Source organism: Sorghum bicolor, chromosome 1 (genome assembly GCF_000003195.3).
Source record: "Sorghum bicolor cultivar BTx623 chromosome 1, Sorghum_bicolor_NCBIv3, whole genome shotgun sequence".
Lineage (NCBI taxonomy): Eukaryota > Viridiplantae > Streptophyta > Magnoliopsida > Poales > Poaceae > Sorghum > Sorghum bicolor.
Genome location: NC_012870.2, coordinates 76,566,406 through 76,585,052, shown reverse-complemented (window position 1 = coordinate 76,585,052; position 18,647 = coordinate 76,566,406). Strand labels below are relative to the sequence as shown.

Genomic DNA, 18,647 nt, shown 5'->3' with positions numbered 1-18,647 from the left:
CTCCGGGCTACAGCTGACCCCCTCGAAAGGGACACAGGTTCTCACTTGGACTACCCGCTAGGAGCTCAATTTGGGATGGAAGACGCTCGCTCTATCGAGAGTACGTCGAAACCCCCGGGCAAAAACGAGCCAGTCAGAACCTTCCACCACTGGTGTCGAAAGCGTTTCTGCAAATTAGATAACATAACCCTCGAAGGAGTCAAAAACTCCTCCGAGGGCTCGGGGGCTACCCCCGCGGGGTCGCTCGCGCGCCCCCACGAAAATTCGACCGTAAATCAAAACCTCCATTCGAGCGCTAGCACTCAAATGGAGGCTCGGGGGCTACTGTCGAGGGTATCGGTAAGGGGTACCCTCAGCGATGCGCATTATGAGATTGCCCGTACGAAGGTCGAGAGCCTTAATTCGACGCTCTAATCTTACGTATGCGCCGCCATCGACGATCGCAGCCTCGAAAACGGAAATAGCGTCGAGCGAATCGGTTCAGGGCTCGAGCGACGATTGCCGTCGATGACGGAAGCGGGCTCGAGCGAACCGGGGGGGGAGCGCGAGGGCACCACCCGCCGCCTGACACACGCACGCGGGCCGGAGCATTAAATGTGCCCGATGCTTCCCCACCTAACGCACTGGTCACGGGAGGCGCGATAGGGAACAGGCTTCCACCCCGTCAGTCTTTTTGCAGCTTTCCTACCGAACGACCCGGGGTGTGTCGGGACACAGGAAATAAGGATGGAGCGTCTAATCGGGATACCCTCGAGACACCGAAGGTCAGCGCTCCAGATATCAGTATATTACGTAGCGCCCGACCCTCGACCAAACAGGGTCCCTTCCCAGGGACAAGTTGGACGTCGACTGACGACACTACAGCTACCCTGCCGGATTCGCCGCCATATCGTGCAGACATGCGATCCCAGAACCAGTGCAAGGCGGCGCGCAGGGCAGAACACAGGAGCACGCGTAATCATCACCGGGCTATCAGGATGGGACGGCTCGAGGCCATGCTGCACAGGAACCTCGAGTAGGTCGGCGCCCCATGCGGCTAACGACCCCTACTCTAACGTCTACACATGTACCCTGTGTCTCTCCTTGGAGCTATAAAAGGAGAGACTCAGGAATAGAAGGGAGGAGGGCAGAACATACACACACGTAGTAAAGCCATACACTTCATATCACGCTTGTATTCGCCCCTGTACAAGCACTTAGGTGCAAGATAATACAAACTCTCTCCCCCCACTGGACGTAGGGCCTTCTCTTGCCCGAACCAGGATAAATCTCTGTGTTCTCTTGCATCACCATCCGGAAAAGGGAGCACGCATACAAATTTACTCGTTGGTGTGACCCCCCGGGGGGAAAACACCGACAAGTCTCATGGTCTTGCTAATGTGTCGCCTTTGATCAATCCACTAGGCGTCTTAACTGTGACAGTACCTGGAACCACACCTGGCATGCAAACACACAACCCAGAAGCAGGTTACTAGCTGTCTCGATATGCTGGTCACATAGCGCGCGAGCTTCGTCGTCCTAGAGGCCATGGCGTTTACGATGATCAGCAGTCTAGAGCTTCTAATGTAGCTCAACCCAAAGAACACTTTAACCTTCAGTGACGCCTTGGTCCGCCAAAGCACGGTGGCTCCTAGTAGTTTCTTGGATCCGTAGAAGAACGCGTGGTAGGTCGAGGACACGGAGTAGACGCCGTCCGGTGACCACTTCTAGATGAAGCAATCCAGCATTAGCGGTTGTAGGGTGATCGTCTGCACGAGCTCCCAAACCTTGAGGTAGTCGCGCACGACTTGGACCATAGGCGCTCCAGTAACATCGCGTGTCCACTGGTTGTCACTCATGGCGTCTTGCGGCACCCGTCATCTCCCCGCGTGCGACGTCGCCGCAGACAGCGACGACGCGAACCGGTTAAGTGGGTCTATCGACGCCCAGTTATCAGCCCAAAATCTTGCGGACGCACCATCACCAACTGTTAAGGTATAAAGTTGAAAATAAAAAATATAAATTCATGATGTCATGAAATGGATACAAACTAGAGCTGATATAACTTAAGCCAGAGTTTAACGTAACTAAATACATTAGTTGTTGGTAAATTGAGAGGTGGCTCGGCTCACAAGATGAAGACGTGCGGCGCATGACGTTGGTCGGCGTGCACCGCAAGGCTACAAGATATTGTACCAAATAGGATAATTTACTTGTAACTCTGTCCCTTCACGATATATAAGGAGGGGCAGGGGTCCCCTAGAGGACAGGTCATAGGCAGATTATCTCAAACACAATTCAATACAATCAGACACAGGACGTAGGTATTACGCCCACACGGCGGCCGAACCTGGATGAAAACCTTGTCTGTGTCTTGCGTCACCATCAAGTTCGTAGCTTGCGCACCGTCTACCGATAAACTACTACCGTGGGTATACCCCAAGGTAGACTGTCGACTAGCTTTCGTCGACAGTGGCGCGCCAGGTAGGGGGTGTGCGTACAGCTCTCCTAGACGAACAAGATGGCCATCATCCCCGACTTCACGGCCATGGCGGGCGGCTTCACGTTCACTGTCAGCTTCAACAGCTTCAACTACTTCTTCATCGACATCGGCGGCAGCTCCAACCACGTTGGCTGCGACTCCGACTACTCCAGCAACGTCTCCGACCACGCCGACAACGCATCACCTGCTTCCCTGCTACAAAGAGAGGCAGATCGACGACATCGACCTGCTCGGGCTATCGACCAAGTTGTTTGGTCTACTTGCTCTGACAACCAGTCGTAATAATAATCGCCGCGAAGAACGGCGCTACGACAACCGCGACCACCGTCATGACAACAAGTCAAAAAGCTCGAGGGCCAGACAATTTTGTCGTCACCGACCAGACTTTCGTCCAAAGATAAGTACACTTCTAATATTTTATTTATTTTTGGCATAATATTTTTTATTATCCTTCAAAATAACTTTTTGGTTAGCCGACTAGTTTTTTCTCCTACACGAGTTTTCCAGAGCCGGTACTGTCTCCGACTCCTCCCTACACGTGCATGAGATCCGCCCTCAGCGTTCCGGGTGGTCGGCGGTAGCTCTCTGGCGAGGCTGGCAATCCCACGCGTGTCTAGATTCCGCACCTCATGCTGATTGTTGGCTAGACCAGAGCTGGTACAAGCTCTAGGATGAATTAACTATTCGTGCTAATTTTATAACAAAAAATCTAAAACTTATCTCAGTACTGATTTTTTATCTAGAGTTTATTTATACATCATGTACTACATATTCTCTATATTTATTTTTTAGGAGTTTGGCTCAGTCGACAAGCTACGCTCGGGGACTCGTCGACTATTCCCTACGCTGTGGCCGGGGACTGCTCCGACCACCGAGCACGTTTACGTTCCTAACCACGCTCGGGGACTTGTCGACTACTCTCTACGCTGTGCTTGAAGACTGTGCCGACCACCGAGCACGTTTACGTTTCCAACCACGCTCGGGGACTTGTCCACCAGTTCCTACGCCGTGCTCGGGGATTGTACCGACCATCGAGCACGTCTACATTCTCAACCGTGCTCGGGACTCGTCAATCACTCTCTTCACTGTGCTCGGGGCTTACTTCGATCACTCTCCAACCACAGCTTGGGGACTGTTCTTCTCAGTTACATATGAATTGGACTCATATACAACTGAGGGGTAATTTTATTTTTTAGACCTTGCTACAAGGCTCATAGTTCGTCTTCCAGCAAGCTCAGGGACTACATCGGTACGATGCATCTGGCGATGCATCTCAGTTTTAGAATTTCTATGAAGACTTTTTTTTGACCCTGGCACCACGTGCCTACGTTACCTACTACCAGGCTCGGGGACTAAGTGGGCACACTTCACCTTGCGGTGAACATGCTTGCTTTTTGAAAGTCTGTACTTTTCAGAAAAGTAAAGTGGGCACACTTCACCAGAAAAGAAATTTTTTTTGATTAAGAGCACCATGCATTCTTCGAACAACCTGCTTCTTCAATGTCAATGTTGATCAACTGTCTTTTGAGTTGGTTAAAATACAGTTGCAACTGTTTGGGCGACTTTCCTGCTTATCGAAGACGTCAAGCCTCACTGGTCGAAGAAGTTCAAGACGGCGTGTTACATCACAATACATGGTGCTCGGGGACTAACTATGGGGGTATAAACCCCTATACCCTCATGGGCCGATATGGGCCGCACCATCAGAGGTGGCTCGGCCCACAAGATAAAGACGTGCGGCGCATGACGCTGGTTGGCGTGCACCGCATGGCTACAAGATATTATACCAAATAGGATAGTTTACTTGTAACTCTGTCCCTTCACGATATATAAAGAGGGGCAGGGGTCCCCTAGAGGACAGGTCATAGACAGATTATCTCAAACACAATTCAATACAATCAGACGCAAGACGTAGATATTACGCCCACACGGCGGCCGAACCTGGATAAAAACTTTGTCTGTGTCTTGCGTCACCATCAAGTTCGTAGCTTGCGCACCATCTACCGATAAACTACTACCGTGAATATACCCCAAAGTAGACTGCCGACTAGCTTTCGTCGACAGATAGGATGACACACCTAGTCACCTACACCTGTGACCTGATAAGTATGCCAGCGACAAACATTCGGAGACAAGCTTTCAGAGCTAAAACAACTGACATTTAGTGACATTTAGGGACAAAGGGAGTAGCTTTGTTCCTACCATCAGGCACACAAAATCAATGGGCTGGATTGTTGCCAAACAAGCCGAGCTTTAACTATGCAAGCAGCCCAGAGAGCTTCAGCTCACATGTTGGGCCAGTAGACATTAGAAGGCGGCCGGGGCACTGGGCTGAAATATACTAACTTAATACTCTTGTCTCAGACACAGACACGGGTACTCACGTGATGATCCTCTTGGATTATATATATATATATATATATATATATATATATATATATATATATATATATATATATATTACTTTGGACTATGGGCTGGATGATGCATGATTATTGTCTCTAGTCCCTACTATAGTTTGTTGGAGAAGGAGGGTAGGCGTATCCTAGCTAGCCCACTCCAATCCACGCTCGACATGCTTTCAGGCCTTGCCAATTGAACCACAACACAGGCCGCGCATCAGCAATAAAAAAGAATATGGAGAAAGATGTGGCGTGTGCTTTGAATAAGTGAATAATTAATCTGGATAGGATATATGCGCATCAGCTAGCTAGCTTACTTGTGTTATTCTCTTCTGTTAACAGCTCGAGACAAATGCCATTCTTTTTGTTCGATCTAACTTAAATATGTACTCGGAAAAGGATAATATACTTACTACAGTAGGTATTGTCAGTACTCCTACTTGCTTGTTTTGGATCTCGAGACATAGGCTCGCTTGGTGACACGCACCACTGCACGCGGTGGATGGCAGATATGTGCAGTGCAGCCCAAAGGGCGACACGTACGTACCTCGATCGGGCGCACACGAATTTCACGCCTAAATAAAGTGCTAATTTTTTTTAGGTATGTGGATGCATGCGGCAAAGGGCATTCCTTTTTCCAGAGCCCCACCGTAGGTTGGTAAACCAACACCACAGCCATGCTATGATAACACGAGCATTAATTATAGCGAACCGACTTAGGGCATGTCTTATAGGATTTTTTTTGGCTCCGACTCCTTCTAAACCTTAGGTCAGTCTCAATGGAGGTTTTATTAGAGTTTCATGCACATTAAATATGCTGATGTGGCGCTATATTAATAGAGAGAGATGATAAGAGTTTCATGGGAGTAGAGAGAGTTTCATCTCCATTAAACTCCTATGCACTGTTTCCAAAATATGTATGTGTTGAAAATTGTGTCATGAAACTCCCATTGAGGATGACCTAAATGACATTGTTCACAAGAGTAGTTTTTTTTCTCTTACCAAAATAAATGTGATACCAGAAGAAGGCATGACTTGTGGCTCCTCTTTTTGCTCTGCTTAGTGTGTGTTTTCTAAAACTTCATATGTGGAATACTTCGATGAGTGAGAGTTTGATTGACGAAGTCATAGAGCTACTTGTGGAGCACACGATACAGTATGCATAAGCATTTGTGTATATATGAACATTTACGTCTACAGTCTTCTTTTGAGGGGGGTGGGGGGTTGATCATAAGCTCTATTTAGTATTGCTCCGCTCTAGTTTTTAGTTTTACTTCATGTCTTTCAGCCAAACTGATGCAGTTCACGAACTCTGTCTAAAAAAAAGAGTTTATGAAACTGAGTTGGTGGAGCAGTCTCAAATAGTCTCATATTGGTGGAGCAGTCTCAAACAGTCTCATAGAGTGTGTTTGGTTGGCTTTCAAACCTGGCTTTTTGCTTGAATGAGCTAGGTTTGTGGTGTTTGGTTGCCTAGCCAGTTCCTGGAGCCAGGCTCCATCTGTCCTGCCGTACAGCCAGAGTCGATCAGGCCCAAGTAGAAACACTGAGTTGGTGTTTCTTCTGGAGCCAGGCTCCGGCTGGCTCCGTGACATTCGTGTCACCTCATGGTCATCACTCACATTCTCTTACGCTACTAGTCCTCTTCACCGGCTAGTCAGCTGTGGTGGTGTTCGATAAAATATGTAAGAGTCGGTAACTTTACCAGAAGAGAGAAGAGGTAATTCTATGCAAAATAAGATAGACAACCAAACACACCCAATACTAACCAGACTAGTACAATGTATACAATCAAACAACTACAAATTGACTTAGTTAGACAAACTAAAGCTAGCCTGGCTTATATATATATATATATATATATATATATATATATATACCGGGTGAGAGTGCAAGCCATATTCTACTTTCCTTGCATCTTGCTTCTTGATCGGGACCACAGCACTAATCTCTCTCTCTCCTCGCCTTTGCATTATTCTTCTTCTCCGCGCATCAGCTTTTGGAGATAGTACAAACAAACAGAAAAGATTAGCACGAAAAGGACTCCATAAAAAGCACTAGCTAGCCGCCTAGCCCCCTCACCATCTCAAACGCACGCGTCTCTCTCTCTCTCTCTCTCTCTCTCTCTCTCTCTCTCTCTCTGGTTGAGGTGTGTTCTAATTTCGTTTGTGCAGCACAAGAAGATGAAGCTGCCAGCATGATCTGAAAGCATACGAGTCCTTCGTTATCATCTGATGAAAGAAATAGATGATCAGATCATCTGGCAGTTTCATTTTCTCGTGGTAGCACAGCATCACCATGCACGCTTGTTGGAAACCCTAGAGTCAGGTAAGCAGCCAATTTTCTTCTTCCGACGGCGTCCCTGGAAGAAAAAGACAAGGCCAGGCAAGATCCATGTTTAAGGTCTGTAACACACATGCAACTTTCGCTTTTTATTAATTAATGATGAAACATGTAGTGTTTCAGAAGCCTTTGAATCCGCAGATGATGATCATCAAATCTGATGCATGTCAATAGCTTACGGCAATACTGTATTATTCTTTGTTAATTTTGTTTCTGCAGATCGAGTTATATCTATGATAGTCTATACCTCTTTTGTACGTAATCCTTTAGCAAGTATAAAATGCACTACGGTTCAGATCTATGGCAAGTAACATACATCGGAAGAAACTGTTATTACCCTATATTTGATCTGCTGATGATAAAAGCTATGTATGATCAAAATACGTAGGGTAGGATGTCACTATTTTCACACATGCCAAAACATAATTCAGTAACTTAATTGCTCAATTAACATGTAGATCACCAAATTAAATGCATGCCAGCATTTAGATGTGGATCTATTCCAAAGGAGAAAATAACACTACTCTGCAAAGGAGCTGTGGCTAACAAAATCGATCCTGAATTCCTGACAGGACCGAAACAATTGCATTTGAGTTGAATTGTGAATTTGTGATCTAGTTCAGATTTCCCTAGAAGCTTCTGAAGCTCTGATCACCGCGCCCCATTAAATGAATAGTTCATGCATAGTATTACCCACCTTTTTTAACCAAAAGAACCAAATAAGTAAAATATATAGTCTCATATGATAAATGAACCCTGCTTAGGCTAATCATCTGCATGCTGCACAGTTACATATATATAGGAAGTGCATATACGCTACAAGTGACAAGTAACTGCTCAGTTTAAACCGTAGGTTGAGGCGTTGAGCCTGGGCCCGGTAGTACTTGATGTTCCATCTGGAAAGGGTATGCAGTTCGTGTACACAAGTAATATTCTTGGGGATATTACTACTGTCCTAAAAAGGATTTTAAAGACACTGATTTCGTGTACACAACGAGGAGTACAGCCAATTACAGGTATACGCTTCTCAACTATGAACTCCTTGTTCAACCTATGACGAGTAAACAAGTGTTGTTTTCATCAATCATCACGAATATAGTACCCGGTCTGTTGTCGTCTGTAAATGAACTTATGACACACATTCCGTTATTTGACTGAATGTCTGAGTGCTCTTTTTTGCATATCCGATCAGACTGCATCCGTACAAAAAGGGGGTCTGAATAATTTCACAAAAAAGACGTTGCTTGTTCAGGTTATAACTGAATGCATGTATGAATGTCAGATTACTCAAATGAACTCTCCAAATGCATAAAAGAGTGCTGGCGCAAGTGCATGCAAGTATGCAACTGATGAGTTGACTTGATCGACGTTGCTGTAGCTGACTAGCTGTAGCACTTCGGTTCCAATTCCGCCGAACCAGCCTTTCGGTGCTTTGCGTTGCGTCTCAACAACAACAAGCCCACAAAGACAAAAAGATCTCGCAAGCAAGCATAAACGCGACGAAGTGGACTTGCAATATATGCATGGATGGACCGGCTGAGGGCTGACCATGGAATAGATGCACAGCACTACATCCTAAGGCAGCCACCAAATTGCCTGTCTATTTACACAGTAGCAAATAGAAGACATGCAATGGAAAAGCTCAGAATGGTAAAAGGCGTTGTTCTATTCACACAAAAGCGAGCAAAACAGATCGATGGTCATGTATGTGTATTTCCTTGATCGTACTATGAATATGATTAGGACTACTCGATCGAGCAGCGAAGCAAGGCATATTCATCTCTGAATTGTGTTCACAAGGTGATAACATTTTCTACAGAGAGTGTTCGTAGCACTGGATAAGATCCTCACTCGCGAGCATAATGTCTGCATTATTGGGTTTTGATTCCTTCATCTCTGTACACATAAAAGGGCATATCAAACTTTTACTGATGGCGTAGCGTAAGCAATCATTTGTGTGTCCTCATCTAATGCACTACCAACCTTCACATCGATAGCGTATTATCATTATATTCAGAATACGAAAACAGTCTGTTGGGAGCTCGCCTTTCTGGGCTGGAAAGCGTATTCATTTAGATCCCCTGGGCTGGCACTCCAATTCTTTGTGAGGAGCACTGCTTGCGGCGCGAAGATGATCTTGATAAATGGCATAGAGATTCTTTTGGACGGGGGATAAATTTCCGGTACTACTAGCGCCCGGACGTCCGATCTGAACGTTAGTGTCCGGACGCCGGGTCTTCGTACGCGACCCCACTTGCCCCTGCATGGAGAAGAAAAAAGCGCTGGTGTCCAGATGCCGGTCTTCGTATGTGACCCACTTGTTCCCGCATGGAGAAGAAAAATAGAGATGCAAACACACCCGCTCAGAGAAGAAAAAGAAATCGCTCCATCCTTTTGTCCCTACGTAAGGAACTCGTCCTGCTCCCCCAAACGCACAAGATTTGCCCGCTCCCAACCTCACTGACCCCCCAGCACATCCGCCCTATCTGTAGCTCGCCCCCACAGCTCCCCCCAGCTCAACTTCCCCGCTAGAGATGCAACAGTAGGATGAAGCAGCAGAAGTACCATAAACATGTTGTTGCAACATCATCGAATAAGTTACTGCAACAATAGGTTGAAGCAGTTCGAAACACTATGATTATGTTATTGCAACAACACAGAATCAACTGTTGCAACAATGGGTTGAAGGAGTTGAAACACTATGAACATATATATTGCAACAACAATAATAGATAACAACTCCAACATTGTGATGATGAAGTTGATACATCTTGAACGTATTGTTGCAACAACAAAGAAAAATAGCTGAAATATTAAGCTACAACGTCTAAAACACCAAGTAGATATTATTACAATAACACTGAACAATTGTTGAAACACACATGCAAACATACTACAAAACATCTAAAACAACAGTACTACAACGTTGATTGAAACCTACTGCAACATCAAGAGAGAACCATTGCAACACGAGAAGATTTGTACCCGAGAGCTCACCGAAACCCTAGCCACTGTTGTATCCCTTAGATCCAGATCCAGATGAGGAGTAGAAAGAGGTGGACGACGAGGACGAGGAGAAGGTAGAGGAGAGTTTGGTCTAGAGGGAGGAAAAAGAGGAAGAAGTTGAGATCCAGATAAGGACCCGGTGGCGAAGCTAGAGCAAATAAAAAGGTGGTGCATTTCTCTTATAAAAACATAAACTCTAGCTATAATCATGGTGAAAAATTGATTTACTTAATGGTGTTTAATTTTTTTTGTGGGTGCATGTGCACCCACTGCCTTGTATGTGGCTTCACCACTGAGGACCCCACCTACCTTGTTGAAAGTCGCCATTGTTGCTCTTCTCTCTAGATGCATGGAGGTCGCAGCGAGGAAGAGAGAACAGGGGAGAGGTGTGTGGCTCGTCGGAAGCCACCGCCATCGCCCCCACTCCGGTGGCATAAAGGACATGGAGGTCGCAGATGTGAGGTAGGAAGGAAGGGAGGGATGGGTGGCTCACTACCATCGTGGTGTGGAGAGCGCTCAACGAAGCATGCGCATGGGATGGACGGCAGGAGCAGCGGCGTGCGGGCGCATAGGCACGGGCAGCAGGAACGGTGGGAGAGTAGCAAGGTGAGAGTGGAAAAGGTGGAGATGGAAGGTGGACTGGATAAGCGGTGGAGTGGCTGCCCACGCGTCTATCCGGGTCGCCCACGCACCTGTCCGATGGGGTCGGACGACCATAAGGTAGCATTTCCGATAAATTTCAGCAGCGTATAATCAGTTGGTTCATCAAATCTATCCTCTGTTTTGCTTAAGCTTTTTTGTTTTGCAGATGCAGTTGGAAACCTAAGATTGGAACGGCACTCTTACCACACCCAAAACTTGTTCGATGAAATGCCTCAGACATTCAGAGGTTTCTATTTGCAAAATTTGTAGGCTTAGGTGTGTTACTACTTCCTTCTGTGTACACAGTTTCTCTCTGTTTTTTAGGGTAATAAATTCCTTTCTAAAGGAACGTGGGCTATAAATTCTCTCTAATCTTTTAGAGTATTGCTAGCATCCGGATGTCCGGTGCCAGCAGCGCGTCTAGACACCAAGCCCCCCACCCGCGCCACACGGAGAAAAGAAAAAAAGAAACAAAAGGAAACCTGTCTGCCCCCAACCAACTTGCCTCGCAGGAGGACCACCCTTCGTCCACTCCCCGTGCAAGGAGCCCGTCTCCACCCCCATGAGCACGAGATCTGCCCCTCGACTCGCTAGCCCCTAGCACATCCGCCCGCTGCCAACTCGTCCTGACAACCTGCCCCCATACGCTTGACGCTGCAACACAATGTGCATGATAGTGCAACAACACCGGACATACTACTACAACAATAGGTAGCTGAAACACCACGTGTGAGTGTTGAACCCAAGAGCTCGCCGAAACCCTGGCCACCACCACATCCCATAGATCCAAACCTAGAGGAGAAGTAGGAGGAGGAGGAGCTGGAGCTAGAGGAGGTGGAGGAGGAGGAGGAGGGAAGGAGGGCTTAGATCTAGATCCACAAGAGGAGGAAGGGGAAAGGGAGACCTCAGATCCAAATCCTTCCCCACCTATCTCGTCGAAGCCACGTCGTCATTCTTGTCTCTGATGCATGGAGGTCGCAGAAGGAGAGAGAGAGATAGAGTAGGGAGGGAGGGAGGCACGCCTCTCCCTGCAAGGCACCGTCGTCGCCCTCACTCCAATGGCATAGTGGTGTGGAGGTCGCAGCGGGGTGAGTGAGTGAGGGAGGAAGGAAGGGAGGGTGCGAGGCGCCTCACCGGCGTCGCGGTAGGAGTGCGGGCGTGGGCGGCAAGAGCGGCGGGGGCAATGAGACGAAAACCAAGAGTGGAGATGGAAAAAGGAGTGGATAAAGAGACATGAGGGGGGAGGGAGCAACAAGTGGAAAAAAAGAGATCGCGAGCGGATAAAACAAGTGGGCAATGGTGTCCGTTCGACCGGATGTCTAATATATATCATTACTGAATCTTTTAGCTTTAATTCAATCTGATATTAGGAAATGCTTGACAACACGAAGCTTGGTTGACTAGGAGATGATTTCTTCCATGGATGCAGGCGATAAAAGTGAGGCCTTGTTTAGTTCGTAAAATTTTTTGGCTTAGGCTACTGCAGTACTTTCGTTTATATTTATTAATTATTGTCCAATCATGTATTAACTAGGCTCAAAAAATTTGTGTCACAAATTACAAGCAAACTGTGTAATTAATTGTTTTTGTTTTTCCTTTATATTTAGTGTTCTATATATGCGTACAAAGATTCGATGTGACGAAGAATCTTAAAAAAATATTGGAAACGCCTGAAGCTGCGGGTACTCTATTGTCCGAAATGTAAGCCCATTGTGGGTACTGTTTTGACCAATCTTGCTGAAATTCATTGAATATTTGAATTATGTTTGCTTATTAGTTGTCATTCATGTTCACACTGTATTTAGGCTGAGGTTTAGTTTGACAAGAGTTTTTAATGTATCTCAGTATCTGACTTCCAATTATCTAGAAAGTCACTTCATCATGGTATCCATGTTTGCCGAGCATCTTCAAGAAAAAGAATAATATATCTGACTCCTTCATTCTTCCATCTCTTCTTTATGAGTTGAACTGAAAGTACCATTATCCAACTACGCACAAGCACAACCTCCAAACAGAACAGCTAATATTTCACTAAGATAGAGTAGCAGCCCCTTCTGTAATTGAATTCTTGCAGATAATGCAATGTGTTCAATGTGAACATCCATGTGCTGGTGAGATCTGTGAGTAGCTGTAGCACCCCCGACCTATCGATCAACAATGCAGAATTTGCCACCATGTCAACTTCTTGATTACATGATTTAGTTAATTGGATTATGTCACACTTAGTGGAGACAGAGGGCCTAAACCAGACAGCATCTCATGAATCTGTAGCTTTAGATGATTACCTATGTCAGAGATTCAGTATATGCGCCATTTACTTCTTCCCTATCTGACGATATATACAAGTCAATTACAGAGTAAACATTACAAATTGCAACAATGAATCTGGGTTTCTTCCCCTGTGTGTCCTTCCTCCCTGCTTCCTATTCCACACTAAAAGCTGGTTCTTCCTCCCTGCTTCCGATTCCACTAAGCTGGTTCATTAGTCCAAATGTGAAATTAGTTAGCAATTAGTAGGTCCCAGTAGCTAGGTGATAGGCTGCTAATAAAGTAAGCTCTGAAGATCCTTCTGGATCTTATTTTTAAGTAGAAGGGTTGACCTAGGCTGTCTGTCAAAGTGCACCAGAATGTCCCAGTTCAGGACTTTCTACTTGCCAGCAATATTCTGGAGTTGTGCCCATCATGCTATATATTATCAGAAGAAAGCCCAACTGTATATATACTTTCTGCGCCATGGATATATTTATGTGGCAGCAATACCCATGTTTATCATTCAAAGAACAAGGAGATTAGTGATTATTGGTTGGATGAACAGAGACCAAGGACCACTTTGAAGGATTCATCTTAAGATCCGCGGAAGCAACACGGGAAACAATGTTCATGCATATGCTGGCAATGGCGAGTAGCCTGTCGAAATGCAGTGCATTGCATGACAGGATCTCATATCAGATTTGGTGATGATCTCTGAGTTCGTTCTAGGGGTTCCTGCAGAGGTGCACATATCTTCTAGTTAGAAAAGAAAAGTATATCCAAAGATGTACTAAAATAATAAGAGGAGAAAAAAAAAATTGTTTTTCTCGTCCTCAAAAGATTGGTACGGTGGCAATCATTCCAACAGTGTGATATGGCCCTGTACAATGTAAGCAGTCCCTTTACATTTCACCTCTCCCTTATATATAGGGCAGAGGGACCCTCGTCAGCTAGTAGTAGCCTGAGGAGCTCACTAGGCCTTTTCATTTTTTTTCAACTCCCCTCCGTGCTTACACTGTCACTGTAGTGCATGCAAGAGGAGTGGTAAAAAGACGTTGCCTACACCTTCAGCTACCTCCTAGCTCGCTATCTCATCCATCAGAGAGATCAGAGCGAGCGAGGTGTGGGAGTGCATGCTACGGATGCATGTGTCCATTCCTATGACTAGGAGGAGTCATCTGCATAGCTAGCGTTGCGTCGTCCATCGCATCAGACATCAGCTTCCGTTGCAGTGCTCAGCACTACATACGTCTTGCAAGAGCTGAGCTCTGCTGCATTGTTGTTGTGTGCCTAGCTAGCTACATACGTACTGTAGCTAATAAGCCAGCTCTCTAGCTCATTGGTGAGTTCTTGCATTGGCTTTTGCTGCAAACTTGCACCGGCCGGCCGCCATGCAGGGGCAAGTTGCTGGTGACGACGCAGGTGGCGGCAGCTCTAGGCGGCGGGAGAGCTTGGTGCGTGGCCCCATCATCGTGGGCGCGGGGCCGTCGGGGCTGGCCGTGGCGGCGACGCTGAGCCAGCACGGGGTGCCGTTCACGGTGCTGGAGCGCTCCGACGGCATCGCCGACCTGTGGACGAACCGCACGTACGACCGGCTCCGGCTGCACCTCCCCAAGGTGTTCTGCGAGCTCCCGCACGCGCGCTTCCCGGCAGACTTCCCCACGTACCCGACCAAGCACGACTTCCTCCGCTACCTCCGCTCCTACGCCGCGCGCTTCGGCGTGTCCCCGCTGTTCGGCCGCACGGTGACCCGGGCGCGCTACGACGCCGACGCGTCGCTCTGGCGGGTCACGGCGGTGTCGTCGTCGTCGTCGGCCGCGGACGGCGGCGGCGTGACGACGACGACGGAGACCGAGTACGCGTCGCCGTGGCTGGTGGTGGCTAGTGGGGAGAACGCGGAGGTGGTGGTGCCGACGGTGAAGGGGAGGGAGATGTTCGCCGGGGAGGTCCTGCACTCCAGCGCGTACAGGAGCGGGGAGAGGTTCAAGGGCATGAGGGTGCTGGTCGTGGGGTGTGGCAACTCCGGCATGGAGATGTGCTTGGACTTGTGTGAGCACGGTGCCATGCCCTTCATGTCCGTCAGGAGCGGGGTAAGCTACCAGCCAGCTAAGCTAGCCCTGCTTCTTCCATCTTCTTCCTAGCTACTACATACATTGATTTCCTATATATAAGCTTGCTAGCTATACGTATATATATATATATATATATATATATATATATATATATATATATATGTAGTTGCCACACTTACTTGAGCACGATATACCTTTCTATCTCTCTCTCTCTTTTTAGAACAATAAAATGCAGTAATGTCAAGTTCTCTAGCTATAGGAAGAACTGGGACTTTCGTAGCATACTGTACTACTAGGTATGTTGCATTGTTAGTCATTAATTAATTCCATGAAGTGGTGAAGTTCTATTCTATATATGTATGGCTTTTAGTACGGGTTAAAGATCGATCCTTTTATTTCATATAACATGATCTACTCTCCTGTCTCGTCCTGCATCATCAACCCTTATATTTTGTGATACTATATCTTTTTTTTTCATTAGGGTATCCAACTCTATTCTTTAATGTTCCTATGCATGTAAATATACATATATATCTTGTTCTCCAGCTAACAACATACTATATATAACTCTATATAATAATCTGTATACGTGTCGGACTAATAACGTATGTTATATTGCACTTATGAACGAAACAGGTGCACGTTCTACCGAGAGAGATGTTTGGGGCCTCAACGTTCGGCATCGCCATGAAACTGCTTAGATGGCTGCCGATCAAGCTGGTGGACAGGCTGCTGCTGCTCATCGCCAGGATGGTCCTGGGAAACACGGAGAGGCACGGGCTGAAGAGGCCCAAGCTGGGCCCGCTGGAGATCAAGAACATCACCGGCAAGAGCCCTGTTCTCGACGTGGGAGCATGGTCGTTCATCAAATCTGGAAACATCAAGGTGAGGGCTGATGTCAAAAGTCGGCACTGAAAGAGTAATAAAGAGTATCGTTCGTTCGTGCATGGAGCGATGTCGTCTGTCTCTAGCTTTCACTTCCTTCCTTGCTTTCGCATGTCATGCCAACGCTAGCTTTCACTTTTGAGGTTTCCACAACATTCTTTCTTCCTTGGTGCGTGCGTGAGCTGATGAGAGTGAATACTTTTTTTTTACAGTTTTATCTGAATGCATGCATCCATGCATGCCTCTTTGCCGGGCTCCATGGCTTTATTTTCTTTTACCTTTGGTGTGGCCTGCCTGCTGCCTGGTGCATGCAGTCGTCTGTACTTCGGGCGGGGTAGCTCTGTCGTCATCTTGTTCACAAATCCTGAGGAGTATGTATAGCATCATGCATGCATGACAACAAAATAAACTGCTAGCTGAACAAAAATAGCATCTCCATGGACCATTCTCCGATGCCTATATTTGCGTCTACACACACGTTTGGCTAGCTGGAAACTTTGTGCATTATGCATGTAATAATGGTGCGGTCCATCCGTGGATCGATCACTTATTATGCATGAGCAGCAAGCAAGTAGCTATAGTAACCTTTACGATTTGCTGTGTCGTGTAGTGGTGTGTGTGTACATTCCATTTGACCGTCGTTCAACATTACATATAACTGAAAGTGCACTTATGATGCAGATCGTGCCAGAAGTGGAGTCATTCACCGGCGGCAACGGGGTGAGGTTCGTGGACGGCAACAAGATGGCCTTCGACGCCGTCATCTTCGCCACCGGCTACAGAAGCAACGTCCCTTTCTGGCTCAAGGTACGTACGTGTACGTCGTCGGCGACCGCCGCAAATAAACGAACGCACTCATGTATTAGCGGGCGCGCGACACCAGGCCAGCTAGCTCCTGTTACTGATGTGGGTACGTGGTGGGCACGTACATGTATGCAGGACGACGGCGATCTGTTCACGGAGGACGGCACGGCAAAGCAGGCTGCTGGGCAGCCGAGCGGCGGCGACTGGTGGAGGGGTCCCAACGGGCTGTACCGCGTGGGATTCTCCGGGCGGGGCCTGCTCGGCGCTGGCGCGGACGCGCTGAGGGCCGCCGCCGACATCGCCGGGAGGTGGCAGGCGGAGGTGGCGGCAGCGGGTGGAGCCAAGATAGTCTCCTCGTCCTCGGTGTAGTCGTCGTCGTCCACAGGGCGTGCATGCATGGTGGTGTTGCTGCGCCTGCTCGCTGCTGGTCCTGTATGTGACGACGACGATCATGACGACCTAGCTAGCGGCCGGCTGCTATGTACTACTCCGTATGTAGCTAAAGCTAAGAGCGAGGAGGGATCGGTGGGAGACTCTGGTGACGACGACGACTGGGCGTGAGCAAGCGAGGAGCAGCACGCAGCAGGTGCCCACTCCACCCCCTACCTGAGCCTGAGGCGATGCATATATGCATGGCCGGCGCTGTGCGCTGCCGTGCATGTGCGTGCTGAAACCTGCTGCGCTCTCACAGCACAGCTCTCCGATCGATCCAGTCCCCTGGTGCTGCACAGATCAGTACTGACGACGTGTGTGTGTGTGTGTGTGTGTGTGTGTGTGTGTGTGTGCATAGCTAGCGGTGGTGGGCAGGAGGAAGAGGCCGGCGGTGGCTCTGTGTGCGTATGTGCAGGAGGCTTGGGGGCTGTGACAAAATTTTGTATAGGACGTCGTTTGTCTCATGTACCGGTGTGCATGCACATAGCGATGAAATAGCGCAGGCGTCTTTTTTGTCCAGCATGCAGGCGGTGATGTCGTCCGCATCACGTCTCCGATTCCAATACCCTTTGCCCCCACTCTCTGCTCTTTTCCTTCGCATATGCAGCACAGCCCCCTCTCTGTGGTCTAGTGCGATGTGATGTCATTTCTTCCAGGCACTTGATTAGCGGCAGAGAAACGACGGTTCACAAATCACACCTGTGTTAAGGTTCAAGACTAAAGACCAGTTCTTAACCGGTATATGGTATGACAGGAGTTATGATGCGTGTGCGTTGGAGGCTTTGGCTTGCAGAGATAGCTTGAGGCAGTACGCGATTCAGTTGGGAGTGCAGCGAGTGGAATTGGAAACTGACTGTCTTCATTTGGTTCAGTTATGGAATAAGAAGGATGCTCAGCGTTCGATCATCGATCCAGTGCTAACAGAGATTGATGATCTTCGTCTTGCCTTTCAGGAGTTTTTCTTTTCATATATTAGTAGACTGTGTAATAAAGAAGGGGTAAGTTTATTTTGCCCTTGAGGGCATATGCCCTCACTCTCCTACCCATTGGATTCGTTCTGAGAGTGTGCAAACACACATCTCAATGCGAAACTGTTTTAAGATGTGTGTTTGCACACTTCTCAAAGCAAATTCAATGAATGGGAGAGTGAGGGCATATGTAGACAAGTGTCTGAGTAAGCACCGCTCGGAGACGTGGCATGTAACTCCTATGTGCGTGTATGAACTTATCTTGTTTGAGGCTTCGGCCGGATGATATTGAAAGGCAAGAAGTCACAAAAAAAAACGGTATTGAAGCCCAAATGTGTACATTCTTTACAAAGCGTTTTTGGAC

The 18,647-nt window shown here is 47.5% G+C and overlaps 1 protein-coding gene and 1 long non-coding RNA gene across 2 annotated transcripts; both read left to right on the top strand.

Annotated features, from left to right (window-relative positions):
- LOC110431770 lies at positions 7,059 to 9,007 on the top strand. Its single transcript, XR_002449200.1, has 2 exons — positions 7,059 to 7,284; positions 8,078 to 9,007. It is a non-coding gene; the product is annotated as an uncharacterized LOC110431770 (long non-coding RNA).
- Positions 14,091 to 17,252, top strand: LOC8059850 (probable indole-3-pyruvate monooxygenase YUCCA4). Its single transcript, XM_002468418.2, has 4 exons — positions 14,091 to 15,212; positions 15,831 to 16,079; positions 16,761 to 16,886; positions 17,019 to 17,252. Exons 1-4 carry the CDS (start codon positions 14,514 to 14,516, stop codon positions 17,250 to 17,252), a joined length of 1,308 nt encoding a protein of 435 aa, XP_002468463.2. The 5' UTR covers positions 14,091 to 14,513.